Consider the following 15,668-nt stretch of genomic DNA (forward strand, 5'->3'; position numbering starts at 1 on the left):
AAACAAAACTTCAGATTAAGGAATTATCAAAAACAAACAAAAAAATTTCAATGTGTTTCCATCTGTTTTCAGATACTATCATTTCTTTTTTTTTTCTTTCTTTTTTTTTTTTTTTTAGTGAGGCAATTGGGGTTAAGTGACTTGCCCAGGGTCACACAGCTAGTAAGTGTTAAGTGTCTGAGGCTGGATTTGAACCCAGGTACTCCTGACTCCAGGGCCGGTGCTCTATCCACTGCGCCACCTAGCTGCCCCTATCATTTCTTTCTCTGTAGATGGATTGCAATTTTCATAAGCCCTTCAGGGTTATATTGGATCATTGCCTACAGCTAGTGCTTAATACAAAATATCCTCTCCTCTGCCTCTGCCTCGTTTCTTCTTTCTTGCTCCTATTTTCTGTCCCTGTCTCTTTTTCCTCTCTCATCATAGATCAGGTGAGAAGCAATGAACGAGGACCCGAGCTAGCTTTGTGGTCATGAGTGGAAAGAAGGGCAAAGGTTGTGGAGGGAGGATTGAAGAGTCCTGGCCATGAAGTGGACATGGAAGATGAAGGGCCCAGGAGGACTCTGAGGCTGTACACCTGGGTGGCTGAGAGTATTCCCTCCAGAGCTAGGTCTGGGTCTAGAAGGGAGGATGATCCATTTCTGCTTTGGGCAGACTGAGTCTGAGAAGCCTGTGGGACATCCGGGTGGAGATGTCTAACCAGGATTCTGGGGGCCCAGGGTCAGAGTTCAGAAGAGAACTCAGGCCTGGAGATTCCCTCTTAGCAGGAGATCATGCTGACCTTGTACTTCATGGTGAGGCCATCTATCACAATCTCCTCTTCCCCTTTGATCCCCTTGATGTTATCCCCATTCTTCCTTGTGATCCAGTCTCAGAAGAAGGGGTGGCCCTTCTCACCAAGGCCAACCTGTGCCGTAGGTCCCATTCCCTTCTTTCTCTCATGGCAGCTTGTCCCCTCAATCATTCCCCTGCCTTACCACTTACCAACATGCTTGAGGCCTCCCCGTCCTTAATAACCTTCACGGGGGGGGGGGGGGCTAGGTGGCATAGTGGATAAAGCACCAGCCCTGGATTCAGAAGGACCTGAGTTCGAATCTGGCCCCAGCCACTTGACACGTACTAGCTGTGTGACCTTGGGCAAGTCATTTAACCTTCATTGCCCTGCCCCCCCAAAAAGAAACCCTTCACGAGTCTCTGCCAACCGCTTGAGCTATTGCCCCAGACTTCTCCTCCTCTCCATGGCCAAACTCCTAGAAAGAGACCCTCAATGACTTGCCCAGGGTCACACAGCTAGTGCCTGAGGTCTTCCAAGTTCAGGGCTCTGTCCACTATACAACACTGGGCTGGGACACTGGGCAGAGCTCTCGGCTTGGAAGATCCAGGTCTGAAGCTTGACCTCAGCACAGATTGGCAGCATGAGCATTCTTTCCTCCTCCCCTCCTTCCTGACCTCTTAGCATCTTCTGACATGGTGGGGCATCTCCTCCCTATAAGGATTCACCTTCCTCTCTTGGCTTCAAAAGCGGCCCCCTTTCTGGTTCCCTTCTCGTCTCTCCTCCTCCTCTCTTCTTCCTCCTTCCCCCTGGCTCCTCCTTCCCCTCCACTTGAGCCCTTCCAGCCAGAGGTCCCCCAATGACCTTGGCTCAGCTCTCACTTCTATCATTCTCCCTTCCCTTTGGCGAGCTTATTGACTTCAGTGAGGAGCCCTTCTTGGGGACTTCATCCCCACCTCAAGCCTTGCTCTTTCTTCTGAGTTCCTGACCCGAATCCCCACCTGCCCCAAGCCAACAAGCACCAAAGCGAGCCATTGTCTTTCCTGCACTTCTGGGTCCTCATTTCAGTTTCTGAGTCTCCTCTCACCCAGTCTCCTCTAGGCTATCTTTGATCATACTATCATGGATTTTATTTTAGGGCTAGAAAGCCCAACGGGTTTAACTCTTCCATTTTATGGATAATGAAACCGAGACTCACAGAGGTGAGGCGCCTCTCTCCACATGTCTTGGCACTTGAAGCCTCCCCCCATCTTCCCCAAGGTTAGCACCCTTGGAGGTCCACTCACCCAGAAAAGTCCGAGAGATATACTCAGACACCTGGTTTCCAGAACGGCTGGTCTCTGACAGGTGAGTCAGCTCCCGGTTAAGCATCCGCTTGAACTGTGGGGAGAAAATAAGATGTAGATTCCCCACGAGGCCTGGGGTCCCCTCTTCCCTCTAACTCCAATATCACCCCAACCCCAATTACATTTTCCTGTAATTCCAATGGGAGAGTCTACAGTCACTGGAAACCTCATGTCCAGAAAAGGAAGAGAAGAATATCCCCTTTGTAGAGAAGCCAGGGTGCTAGGGGGCTTGGGTTCTAACCCAATCCCATTCATGGGCTTGTCTGAGGGGATTGCCCCAGATGGGATTGAGCCTCAGTTTCCTCTTAGAGAGGAAGAGAAAGGGAGACTGATATCTGGGTGATGGAGGACTGGAGCCTAGGGAAAGTACCACCATGCTGATACTCCCTCCTGTCTTCACCCTGCCAAAAACCTTTTCTTCTCCTCTGTAAGATGAGTGGTCTCTACTAACTGGCCTCCAAGACTCCTCTGAGCTCTGATATCTGTGTCCTAACGGCCCTCCCAGCTCTGACATCCAGTGTTCTAAGGGCCCTCCCAGCTCTGACCTTCTGTCTCCTAAGGGACCTCCCAGCTTTGACCTTCTGTCTCCTAAGGGCCCTCCCAGCTCTGACCTTCTCTGTTTTCAGGGCCTTCCCACCTCTGATATTCTGGGTTCTAAAGGCTCTCCCACCTCTGACATTCAATAATTCTAAGATCTTGCCCAGCTCTGACATCAAGTGTACCAAAGGTTCTCACAGCCTACTCCAGAGATCTAATTCCCTCTCCCTCATCACCTATGCCCTTCCCTGTGAGGATTCTGAAGAAATAACAGGGCTTCCCCCACCTAACACAACTCTCCTTCCCCACTCCCATTTTGGGGAATAATGTCGGTTGCCCCACTACGACATCCAGGGGGTAGAGAGCACCCCATATAACACAAGCTCTCTTTTCTTTTCCCTGTAGTGCGTGGCCTCAGGCATCCTGGCCAGGATGGGGAAAATGGGGAGAATGGTCAGTCAGGCCTTGTGGGCGCTCCCTGGCCCCCAGAAGCTGCATCCAGTGCCAGCGGGAACAATCTTGTGGGGTGGACTTCACTTTGGACAACAAATTGGTATTTAAAGCAAATGCCCATGTAAATTGAGTCTCTTCTCAAAGTAAATTTTATGCTTGACTGAATTCCTTTGCAAGTTCATCTTTCAAATGGATTTCTGGATTTTCAGGCATTGGGTTTGCTGCATGTGCATGTGTGTACATGCGTGTGGGTGTGTGTGTTTGTGTGTGTGTGATTAGCCCATCCTCCTACCTTACCACACACAGATTTGGAGGAAGGATAGACACAGAACCATCCAGACACTGTCAGAAGTGACCTCCCTGTCCCTGCCTCCCCCCTTCCCCACCAGGCAGCAGAGGCTGCCTTCTGGGCTCTGAGGGATGCCAGGCCCAGCCCGCCTGGGTTTAGCCAGGGAGGTCTTGTTTCTTTGTCGGTTGGGTTTTTAAATCTACTTCAGAGGGATGGGGAGAAAAGGCCAATGACGCACAGAGCCAGCTGTGCCTGGCCGACCACGAACACATCTGCGGAGCAAACAGGAAGGGGGCGGGGGCTGAGGAACGGCTAGGCCCTCACAACTGTGGTGGGGAGGGGAAAAGCCCTGTGTTGGAGAGTAGATGGACCACAGTTCTAGTCCCAGCTCAGCTACTAATTGGCTTGGCCTCAGTTTCCCTATCTGTAAATGCGGGGGTTGGAGTTGGGGGAGGTAGATTCTCCAACACGCTGTGCTCTAAGGCGATTAGTGGGTCTGCTGTTCTCTATTTTTATAGGCCCATTCCATGAGTCTGTTCATCACAGGCCCTGAGGGGGCGGCAGGTCGGGACCCCAGCCCTCTGACCCATGCTCCCAGGGGAAGTGGGCACTGACTCACTTTGTTGGAGGCCATCTCGCTGACGGAGTGCCGGGTCTGCAGGGTCTCCAGCTGGTCCAGGCACCAATCCAGCTCTTCCAGGGTCTCCATGGCTAGCTTCTGGCAGGCATCCTCTGAGGGAGGGAACCTGCAGGTCACTCACTGGTCTCTCAGATCAGCCCAAGCAGCTCGGGGACTTAGGACTGAGGGCAGGCAGCTCCCCCCCACCTGACTCAGTGAAGCAATAAGGGTATGGAGTTATACGGGCAAAGTGAGGGCATCTGCCTTTCTTCATCTGTTCCTCTAGCTCCAGGAGATGAAAGGAAACGAGGTACACTGGACTTGGGGGTCAAGAGAACTGGGTTCAAACTCCACCCCAACATGAAGTGGCCAAGACTTCTGTTTGTTCTTTTAGAAGAGTAAAGCATCTGGACTAAATAAATGATCTGTGGCAGTATGGTGTCATGGAACTCAGGAGGCCTGGGGCTGACTCCTTGTTTGGCCACTGACTTGGTGGGGGCCCTTTGGCAAGTCATCTAAGCTCTCTGGGCCTTGGTGTCCCCATATGTAGATGATCTCTCTGAGATTTTCCCCCCTCAGACCTGAAATCCTGTGTTCTAAGGGCCCTCCCAGCCCTGACATCCTGTGTCCTAAGGGTCTTCCCAGCCCTGACATCCTGGGTTCTAAGGGCCCTCCCAGCTCTGACATCCTGGGTTCTAAGGGACCTCCTAGCTCTCACATTACATGTCCTAAGGGCCCTCCCAGCTCTGACATTCTGGGTTCTAAGGGACCTCCCAGCCCTGACATCCTGTGTTCTAAGGGCCCTCCCAGCTCTGACATCCTGGGTTCTAAGGGCCCTCCCTGCTGCCCTCCTAGCTCTGACTTCCTATTCTAAGGTTCCTTCTAGCTTTGCCATTTTCTGCCCTAAGGTTCTTCCTAGAACCTCTGACACTATAAGAACCTGCTCCCTATTCTACCATATTCCTGAACTTGTTGCCAACTACATGCAAATTAGCATCGATTACTTTTGAGTCCAGAGTTCAGACCCTATTTCCAAGTCACTATTGGAAATGGGCCTGAAATCACACTTGGTGGATGGGTCGGTTACTTGTGCTCAGTTGATCTCTTTTTCCCTTTCTGTTAGACGTAAGGGAGGCTTTTGGAGTGGAAGTGGGAGAAGGGATATATTGGAAAAAATATATGTATTGGGATAAATTGGAATAAATAAATAAAATATATATTGGAAAATAAACTAGACTTCAGACTAGTTAATGTGAAAATAAGACATCAATGAACAGTTTTAAAAATTAAGAAAAGAAAGTTACTTGGTTGTCAAACAGTAAAGGTGGCAGATAGAGGTAGAGCTGGGAAAGGGACTCTGGGGGCTTGCTGGGGATAATGGCCCCCCTCTCCCTGTGGGGAAAGCTCACAGCTGGAGGGGGATGGGGAAAGCACTGCTTAGAGAGTTGTAGCTGGCCCCAAAGGCTGGGGACTGGGGTGGGGAGAAGGGAGAAAAGTAACAAATGACATGGGAGGGCTTTCCCACCAGCCTAGGGAAATAGACGGTGGAGATGGCAGAGGATACTCTGACTCTGAATCCAAGTCCTTGGAAATAAGAATGCAGCAGCTAAGCTTGCTGACTGATTACCTGGGAGTGGAGGGGCCCGGCAGCCAGAAGGTGGGTTACTGCCTGACGCTCTCCTGTGGAACACAGAAGACCAACTTAGGGTCAGGCCAGGCTGGTTGGACCCAAAGGCCCCTCCCCCACCCCTCCATACACGCACGCGCTCACTTGGCCACGCGGTCCTGCAGTCGAGTCAGCACGGCAAAGTTGCTCCTTACGGTTCGTAGACTGGCTAAGACCTGGGAGGGGAGGCACCACTTACTGAATTGCCCAGCCTGAGGAGCCACTCCAGTGTCCCTGCTTAGCCAGGGCGGGGGAAACTGGCCCCTGGGACTGGACTATTTGGGGGAGAAACAGCTGGGGGGAGCCAGGGACTGAAATTTTCATTCCATACTCCTATCCCCCACCTTTTCCCTACAGTAGGGGCCAGGGAAGAAGCTGGTACCCACCTGAGCAAATGGGGTCACAATCATGTCTTCTCCATGTCTGCAAGAGAGCAAAAGTCCCTTTAAGGAACACAGTGAAGAAGAAAAAGGGAAGAACTGAGGGCTAGGTGGGCATCTGTCATTCTAGCCTCTCCACAATTTGTCTCCATTGAAATTCTCTCTCTACTGAGCTGCTGAGTAGGGTGTATACACCCACTAGCATGCTCATGCCCTTACCTGTGTCCTAATGCTAATGCTCCTTCTTAATAGCCCCCCTCCACTTCCCTTCCATCATTCTTTCCAGTTACTAGTCCTCACTTTGGACATTCATTTTTTTTTCCTTTTCTTTTCTTTTTTTAGTGAGGCAACTGGGGTTAAGTGACTTGCCCAGGGTCACACAGCTAGTAAGTGTTAAGTGTCTGAGGCCGGATTTGAACTCAGGTCCTCCTGACTCCAAGACCGGTGCTCTATCCACTGTGCCACCTAGCTGCCCTACTTTGGCCATTCATTCAACAGATGCTAATAGACTATGGCTAAGAAGAGCTAGGTGCTGCTCTGCCTCCTCTAGGAAGTCTTCTCTGATTACCTTCCACGACACCAGGGAATATCCACCTTCCCACTGCCCCCCCCCCCCCGATCCAGCGTGGCTTTATGATCTGTCCCACATAAGATAGCATCAGCATGCCAGAGCAGAAGGGAGCAGGAGAACATGAAGTCCAGTCCCCTCATTTTGCAGAAGGGAAAAGTCACTGGCCAAGGGTTGGTCACACCCAGGGAGTCCTTGGGAGAACTGGGGCTGGAACCCAGGTCTGAACAATTGTTCAGCATTCTGGTGTTTGGATCTTTGTCCTCTCTCCATCCCTACAAAGACATCCAGGAAGAAAGGGCTTGGCAACCAGGACCCTTTGCCTGCCATCCCAGAGAGGTACTCACAGGTCACTGGCGATGGATGAGTTCCGGGACATGGCCTTGGGGGAGAGGTCATAGTCACTGTCCGATCGGTAGAGGAAAGACTCTCGCCTCTGACTGTGAGGAAAGTTGCCCTGGATGACGAGGCCTGAGCCAGGGCTGGTCTGTGGGTCCAGTGGGCTCCTTCCCAAAGACAGGCCATTCTCAAGGTCAAAGCTATGGGCAAGGGAAGAAGCATAGGAAGCTAAGAAAAGGGAACAAAGGCAACTGACAGTTCTCCTACCCAAGACATCCCCCCACCCTCTTCACTATGGCGTGGAAGTTGGCAGGACGACCCCCCCCACTGGCAGGGTCATGAAGACAGTATGGCCAGTGTGGAATGAGCCCCATGCCAAGCTCCAAGTTCACGAGACCTCGGCCTGGCTACATGCCCAGGCTGGCCAAGCTTGGAGCTCCCAGAATTCTCCAGTCCCATTATTCCACCTTGTGGCTAGCTGACCTTCCCTTGATCTCTAAAGCCAGGGGTCAACCCCCTGAGCCTGCCTTGGGAAGTCAGCCTCTGCATCCAGGAGATGGGCTGGGCTGTCTCAGGTCCCAGATGACCCATCCTTGAGAAGGAAGGAATGAGTCACCAAGAGGCCGCAAGCTCTCACTGGAGAGGAAGACAGGGCTCGAGAGGCCAGACCTTGTTCAAGTCCCAAGATCACAGGAATTAGAGACAGATGGGATCTCAGGGAGCAGCTACTTCAGCTTCTTTCTTTCTTTCTTCCTCTTTCTTTCCTTCCTTCCTTTTAATAAAGAAACTGAGGGCCAGATAGGGGCAAGGGACATTGCCAAGGTCGTAGGCAGAAAGAGATGTCTCTCTTAAGTTTTCTGCTTAGGTCTTGCTTCTTCTAGCCCTGCTGCTTAGAGCTGGAAAAGACTTCAGAAGACAAGTCCAACCCATACCCCCAAAGTAAAGCCCTTCATAACATCCCAGCCCTAACCCTTGACACCTCCAACCCCACTCCCTGCTCCAGAATGTAAAGTATTTAGAGGGCAAAGGTGGATTAATTCTTTTCTGTCTTCTCAGGGCCTACCACAGTGCCTGGTACATCCTAGGGGCTTAACAAATGTTTGCTGAATGGAAGTGGGCTCTTCTTGAAGACCTACAGTGACAGGGAAATCACTACCTTCCAAGGTGGGTATAAGCTTCTTCCCTGGCCCCCTACTGTAGGGAAAAGGTCCATGTAAGGCATAGCTTTGGCTACCAAGCTAGTGTTTTCCCCTGCAGAGCTTAAGACCGTCCAGTTTGCCCTCATTGTGATTGGGTTCTGTCCTCTGAGGCCAAGCAGAGCACATCTGTCCCCTCTTCCATGAGAGTCCTTCGGATGAAAGGTTCTCCTTTCCAGAAATCGGTTGATTGTGCAGTGAACATGTATTAAGTGCCTACTGTATACAGACAAAGCTGAGAGACAGTGTCCTTGTCCTGTTGTCTCGCGGTCTAGGGAAGTCATTCCCTTCACTAACCCAAACAAGAGGGCACAACATCACGTGGTAAATGTATCAGGAAGGGGCGAAGGAGGTCTGGTATGAAGGGCAAGATCATGCCTGACAGACACAGAGACTCAGGGAAGATATCCGCCCTCCTCTCCATCACCCCCTGTCCCACAGATGGCATATCTGAATCAGAGACTGGAGCCTTTCCCCCAAGAGAATGTCCCCGAGGCCGACTCAGGTGATGTGACAGGCCTGCATTCCCAGAACTTGGGGTGAGATTCTTCTCATCATCAGTCCATGGCCTTCTTCAATCTCTGTCCCCTCCCTCTCCAGCCCTGGGGCAGAAGAGCTTAGGGGTGCTGCCCCAGGGTTCTGTCCCTACAGCCCTCCCACTCCTGCATCTCTCCTTACCCTCTCTCCCTTCCACTTCTCCACAGAAGTCCAGGGCCACAGGCCCTGAGTCTCTGGAGCTCAGGCTTGGGCGGCTGGGCCTGGGGTGTGTGAAGATTGTGGTAGGGGAATAAGGAAGAGTACAGGGGGTGAGTCAGGTCTCCCGCCCCATCAGAAACACTGGATCCTTTGGGGGACTCGGGGTTCCAAAGATCTGGTCTTCCTATCCTGTTCCCTACCCTCTAGCCTGGAGTGCAAGGTTGGGGAGGGGAGGGGCTATGCTGCTTCTCCGGAAACCACAGTCCACCCGGACAGCCTGTGGTAAGACCGTCTCTGAGGAGCAGAGGCTGCAGGGAGTGTTGGGGTGTGTGTGTGTGTACCAGAGCATGTGACAGTATTTGCATACCCTAGGCATGGGTCAGTGTGTGTTCTGCATGTACCAATATGTGTGCCAGGGAGTATGCCAGGGCTTATACCACTGTGTGCCAGGGTTTGTGGCAGCATGTGTACTATTACAGTGGATACAACAGAGGCTGTTTGTGGAGACCACAACAGGTATCAGTATGTGTGCCCAGGCCTATAGTAGTACATGTGCCAGGGGGCACACACATATATACATACATGGTGTGAAGCCAACACCCTTAATGGGGCTCTATGTAGGTGGAGATGCATTGTTTGGAAGGAAATTAATAGACAGGCATTCATGAAAGACTTACAATGTGTCAGGCCCTGTCGAGTCAAAGATAAAAGTGAAACTATTCCTGCTCTCAAAGGACTTACAGTCTATCTCACACACACACACACACACACACACACACACACTCTCCATGTGTCCATATACCTAGACATTTTACAGCTGTGTCTGTGGGCATAGAGATCCAGAGATCCATCCATTCCTGTCTCTGGGTTCGTGTATGTCCTCATACCTATGTATTCTTTTTTTTTTTTTTTGGTGAGGCAATTGGGGTTAAGTGACTTGCCCAGGGTCACACAGCTAGTAATTGTTAAGTGTCTGAGGCCAGATTTGAACTCAGGTCTTCCTGAATCCAAGGCCAGTGCTCTATCCACTGTGCCACCTAGCTGCCTACACCTATGTATTCTTTTTTTTTTGTTTTTGTTTTTGTTTTTTTTAATTTTTTAGTAAGGCAATTGGGGTTAAGCGACTTGCCCAGGGTCACACAGCTAGCAAGTGTTAAGTGTCTGAGGCCGGATCTGAACTCAGGTACTCCTGAATCCAGGGCCAATGCTCTATCCACTGCGCCATCTAGCTGCCCAAAGTTTTTTTTTGTTTTTTGTTTTTTTTTTTAGTGAGGCGATTGGGGTTAAGTGACTTGCCCAGGGTCACACAGCTAGTGAGTGTTAAGTGTCTGAGGCCGGATTTGAACTCAGGTACTCCTGACTCCAGGGCCGGTACTGCGCCACCTAGCCGCCCCTGCACCTATGTATTCTTAATGTGTATATATACGTATATGCCAATATATACATGTCTGTACTGTGTGCCTGTGGGGCTGCATTTCCCTTTCTTAACCCAACCTTCCCACCTGAGGTCTGCTTCTGGAAGGGGTCAAGGGGTATCTTTTCCACCATAGGTTGTGATCTCTGAGGAACAGAGCCAGGGGAAGCTTTGTGAAGTAAGGAGGAGCCAGGTCTGTACATAGGTGATCTGAGGCCCAGTGGCCCTGGGATTTCGACCTCTCTCCCCCTCCTTCCCACCAGCAGGCAAGGTACTGACCTTGCCCCTCCGCAGTCCCCCGGGCTGGCAAAACTCCCAGGACCAGTGTTGGGCTGGACTTCTGTCCCTGAGGGGCCACTATGGGTTCAGGCCAGTCCAGTGTGGTGGAGTCAGATCACCCCAGTGTGCCCGTCTGGTCATTTTTTCCCAGTCAGGAAAGCCAGAGAAGGTCCTCTCTTTGCAGGGGGTACCTTTCTCTAACAGGCCCCTCAGCTTTCTAAGCCAATCAAATTGCCCTTTCTCAGCGTGTTGTTCCCTCTCCTTTCTCCCTCCCCCTGGGGCTAATCTTAGGCCTGAAGACAGCTGCAGCCCCGGCTTCTCCCTACCCACGTGGTACCCATAGCCTCCACAGAGATTCTGAACATAAAAAGGAGGCATCAGAACAAACCGTGTTGGAACTGGGGAAATTACGTCCGGGGAGAAGAGGCTTGCCCAAAATGACACAGGGTCTCATTCCAGGAGCCCAGTCCCCAACGTACTTATCCCTGGTTCCCAATTGAGCAGAACAGTCCTTAGAATATAGACTATCAGGGTTGGGAGGCCTTCTGTAATACAGAATTTGAGCCCTGGAAGGGACGTTGAAATAAATCCAAAATGTCTGATGTAGAAGGCACCAGAGCTTAGAATAGAGAATGTCGGATCTGAGAGGGTCCTTAGATCATGGAACCCATAATGTCAGAACTGGAAGAGAACTTAGAATGTCAGAGCTGAAGTAAGGAGTCCTTAGAACAGAGAAGGTGACAACTGAAAGGAACCTTAGATCCGAAAAGCAGCAGAGCTGGGAGGGTCCTTAGAACAGAGAACGTCAGAAGTGGAAGGGACCTTAGATCCGAATAGCAGCGCTGGAAGGGAAGGTCCTTACAACAGAGAACGTCAGAAGTGGACGGGACCTGAGATCGGGAGAGCGGAGCAGAGAGGGAGGCTCCTTAGAACTGGAAGGGACCTTCCAACTTCGAACGCCCGAGCTGGAAAGGCCCTTCCACGCAGAACCCAGGACGTGAGGCAAGAGTGGAAGCCCCGCTCCCGCAGCCTCCCCCCGGTCCCGATCGGGGCTCCCAGCCCGCCCCCAGGGCGTTACCGTCGGCGCTTCCCCACGATGTCAATGGGCCGGTTGACCGCGCAGGGCGAGCCGAGAAGGTGGGCGCCGCCGCCGCCGCCGCTGCCGAGGCGCAGCAGGGTCGGGGGGCCGCCCCCACTGCCCGGCGGCAGGTTCATAGTGGCGCCGGGGCCGGAGCGCGGGACTCACGCCTTCTGCGCCTTCGCCTCCGCCCCCTCCGCCTCCTCCTCCCCGGGCGGCGGCGGCGCTCGCAGCAGCTGCTCGGGGCCCCGGAGCGCGGCGGGGACATGGCTCGCGGCTCGGGCCGGAGGAGCCGCGGGCTGCCGCGCTGCGCTGCGCTCGGGGCCGGGGGCTGCGGGCTGGGGGCGCATGCTCTGGACTCCTCCCCTCGCCTCCCACCGCCCCCTCCCGTCTGGCGCTCGGGGCTGGGCAGCGCCTAGCGGAGAGAGGATCCCGGGCCCGGCGGGGGGGAGCGCGGGGGGGGGGGGCGCGCGCCGCGCTCCGGGGTAGCCGAACTCGGCCACGCGCCCCCCTCCCCCCGTCCCTCCCTCCGGCCGCGCGCTCCGGCCAGCCCCCGCCGTGACGTCACCCTTTCGTTCTTAACTCTGCGCTGCCCAGAGACCCCCGGACCCAGAATGCCGGCGAGCTCAGGCCCGGGAGTGAGGGAAGGGTTAAAAAGCCGGGCCGGGAGGCCCGGGGGCGGAGGAGGGGGAGGAGAGTCTGAGGCCGGGGAAGCCCGGGGGCTCTGGGGAAGGTCAGTCCGGGGACGTGTCCGCGCACACGCGCACCCAGCCGGACACCCTCACACTGACCACATTGTGATGCACACCGACCGCATACGGATACACACTGACACTCCCCGATGCTGCCAAACTCAGCTCGGCCTTTAGAGACTTGAGCCCATCTTTCCAGGCATATTGCACATTCTTCCCCTTTACTCAAAACTCCTATCCTTGCGGTTCCCCAGACGTTACATTTCATGACACACCACCTCCTGTCTCCGTGCCTTTGCAAACGCTGTCCCCCACATCTGGCACTCCCTCCTCACCTCTCCCTCGCGGAACTCCCTAGTTCCCCTTCAAACCCTGCTCAAAGGCCACCTTCTTCCTGAGGCCTTTCGTGATCCCCCAACTTCCAGCTCCCCTCATTGCCTCGTATTTACTGTATCGGACGAGCTTGGTAAACGCTTATACACAGATCATTTCCCCGGATAAAATGGAAGTTAGCAGCGTTAGGGAAGGGATTGTTTCATTTTTGTCGTTATCTCTATCTAGCTCTACTTTCTAAGACTGTAATTGGTAGAGGAGATGCCGACCAGAACCGGCAGAGGGAATTCCCTAACCTGCCAGTTAGTTCCCCATACCAGTGAAATCACGGAGCCTGTCCCTAGTCCTGTCTTCAGGGTCTACTCCAGAAACTGGCATTTAGTAGGCGCTTAATCTATGCTTCGCGATTGAGTGATACACACTGGCACATTCATGCACACGCAGTGGTAGATTGGAAAGAACCCTAGCTTTGTAGTCACGGATTCTCTGTTTAATTGTGCCTCAGCTTCCACATGGGATTTAATAATGCCTGCACCCCTTATCTCCCAGAGGTTCGTAGAGGAGCGATGGACACAAGCACAATCGAACTAGGAGCTATTACTATTCGAAATAGACACAGAGGTTCACGCTGGAGAGGCCAACACCTCCCTAGGTGTAGAAGCCTGCTCAGCCTCCCAGAGATAGGCTGGGCAGGGAAGCAGGGGGCCGCACCGGCGGCGTGGTGGTGGTGGGCGAGGACTACTGGCGCCAGGCCGGAGGCGTGGGGAGTGGAAGTCCTATGGGGGGTAGACCTCAGTCTCCCCTCAGGGCTGGGGGCGGGGAGGTGGGCAGGAACTCTGCCCCAGGGGCGGAGCCCGGGTAAACTCGGTCACTGATTGGTCCGTACCGAGAGGGCCCGGGAGTGCTTGGACGCGGGACTGGGATCCTGAGCACCTACTGTGGGTAGTGAGAGGGTCTTTCCCAGAGGATGGAGAGCCTCGGGATGAGAATCGGAAGATCCTAGAAGCTCAGTGGCCGCGGGAAGACAACGCCTTCTTCGAGAACTAGCCCAGCCCCAGCCATCTGAGATGGCCCCAGTTCTTTAGTCTCCTGCCTCAGTTTCTTCCTCTGAGAAGACTCAGGGAGACCCTGCAGGGAGCGGGAAGGGTTAATTAAGCTCTCCCAGCCCGGGACGAGGGAGGGATGGAGTGCTGGGACTTGCTGCTAGGAAGCCGGAGCTCAGACGTCCGCCCCGCCCATGCCGGCCCATCCCGACCCGGGCCGCTGGGGGCCCTGAGGGTCAGAGGCAGCGCTTTCCATGACGCAGGAGGCTCCGCGGGGTGGCCGGGGGGTTGGGGGTGGAGGACGGACTGGGTCGCGAAGCTGGAGGCCCACAGTGCCTGGTTCTGAGCATAGTCATTGGTCCTCTGAAAGTCCCGATGGGGTGGCCCTGTTCCTCCGGCCCCCGCGCTTTCTAGCTCCAGCGTACCCCTCCCCCCCCCCCCCGCCCCGCCAAATCCTAGGGACAATGGGGAGGGAAGAACAGGGGCTGTGTGCCCCCTGGCGGGGCGAGGTGGCACTGCTGCAGACTCAGGGCTGATTGCCTGAAGAGGGATTCACCAACTTTGCTCCTTCCTCTAACCCAGGGACCTCTTCTTTCCCCCACCGCATAGCCCAGAGATTTCTTCTTTTTCCCTACCCACTGGCCTAAGGACTCCTCTCAAGAATCACAATTTGAGAGTTCTAGGCCATCCCACATAGGAAAGGAACCTCCAATAACATCCACCATGGCCCAGGGCCCCCACTTCCAATCCTTCCTGTTGGAAAAGTTGGGCAGGGAAGGTTAATTAACCTGGAAGGTTAATGAGGACCATGATTTTTCCTTTCCCCTGATTCAGTATGGGCTGGAGGACCGCCCTCCTAGCAGCTTCCAGTCCCTGTCCCTTCCAGGATCTTTGCTAGTCCCGTTCCAGCCTGACCCTTGTACGAGGGGCAAGGATTTCTCTCCTGGGATCACCCCCCCCCCCACCCCAGCAGTGCCCTATGGAACAAGCCATCAGATTATATCATGGACAGAGCTAGGAGAAACTTTCCAAATCATCTGATCCAACCTCTCTGTGCCATTCTACAGATGAGGAAACAGGCCCATGGAGGTTGAGTGACTTGCCTGGGGTCACACTGAGCTAGGGACTAATCAATGATCCAAATGCTCTGACTCCAGAGGTCTTTCCACTGTACTATATTGCCTCTGGGATTAGCAAAACAGGATTAACATTTTAATTAGAAGGACAATTATTTTTCATACTTATGTCCTCAGCAGTTGGGCTGAGGTCTAACCATGTCACTCTCCTGCTCAGTTACACACACCTTTGTTTGACAATTAAAACCCTTCCCAAACTGTCTCCAGCCTACTTTTCCAGGCTTATGACACATTTCTCCTCTTCATACATTCTATAGTTCAACAAAGCCATGTTTCCCTCCTCCCTCCCTGGGTGGCCTCTAACCCTACTCTTAATATTTATTTAAAAAATCAAGGCACAGCATATCCCAATCCCCTGCCCCTCATAGAGTCCTGTCCTGTCCTGACACTTCCCAGAACATCATGGTCTGAGGAATCAACATACTGGGTGACCCAGAGGACAGTGGACAGCCCAGCCCAGTGTGCAAGCAGCCTTCAGTATATATATAATTTTTTTTGTGTGTGTGTGGGGGCAATGAGGGTTAAGTGGCTTGCCCAGGGTCACACGGCTAGTGTCAAGTGTCTGAGGCTGCATTTGAACTCAGGTCCTCCTGAATCCAGTACTGGTGCTTTATCCACTGTACCACCTAGCTGCCCCCTATTTCTTTTCTTTTTCTTTTTTTTTTTTGGCAATGAGGGTTAAGTGACTCGCCCAGGGTCATACAGCTAGTAAATGTCAAGTGTCTGAGACCGGACTTGAACTCAGGTCCTCTTGAATCCAGGGCCAGTGTTTTAGCTGCTCTCTATTTCTAATAATAATCAGTAGAATCACAGAACCTCAGTGGAAAGGGAG

General features: G+C 53.3%; 1 protein-coding gene across 5 annotated transcripts in view; it reads right to left on the reverse strand.

The window, feature by feature from the left end:
• PDE4C (phosphodiesterase 4C) overlaps positions 1–15,668 on the reverse strand; it is a 60,718-nt gene that overhangs the window by 18,221 nt on the left and 26,829 nt on the right. For 2 of the 5 annotated variants that reach the window (XM_043978118.1, XM_043978119.1), the window contains exons 2-7: positions 6,978–7,169; positions 6,069–6,105; positions 5,788–5,858; positions 5,644–5,696; positions 4,017–4,129; positions 2,059–2,152 (exon numbers count right to left, since the gene is read on the reverse strand). In XM_043978118.1, the coding sequence (XP_043834053.1) occupies positions 2,059–2,152; positions 4,017–4,129; positions 5,644–5,696; positions 5,788–5,858; positions 6,069–6,105; positions 6,978–7,169 (560 nt within the window). Of the gene's footprint in view, positions 1–2,058; positions 2,153–4,016; positions 4,130–5,643; positions 5,697–5,779; positions 5,859–6,068; positions 6,106–6,977; positions 7,170–11,309; positions 11,445–11,632; positions 12,099–15,668 lie in introns of those variants that run through there. The other 3 variants (XM_043978121.1, XM_043978120.1, XM_043978122.1) reach the window with 3 other exon arrangements.

This window comes from Dromiciops gliroides, chromosome 1 (assembly GCF_019393635.1).
Source record: "Dromiciops gliroides isolate mDroGli1 chromosome 1, mDroGli1.pri, whole genome shotgun sequence".
In the NCBI taxonomy this organism is placed as follows: domain Eukaryota; kingdom Metazoa; phylum Chordata; class Mammalia; order Microbiotheria; family Microbiotheriidae; genus Dromiciops; species Dromiciops gliroides.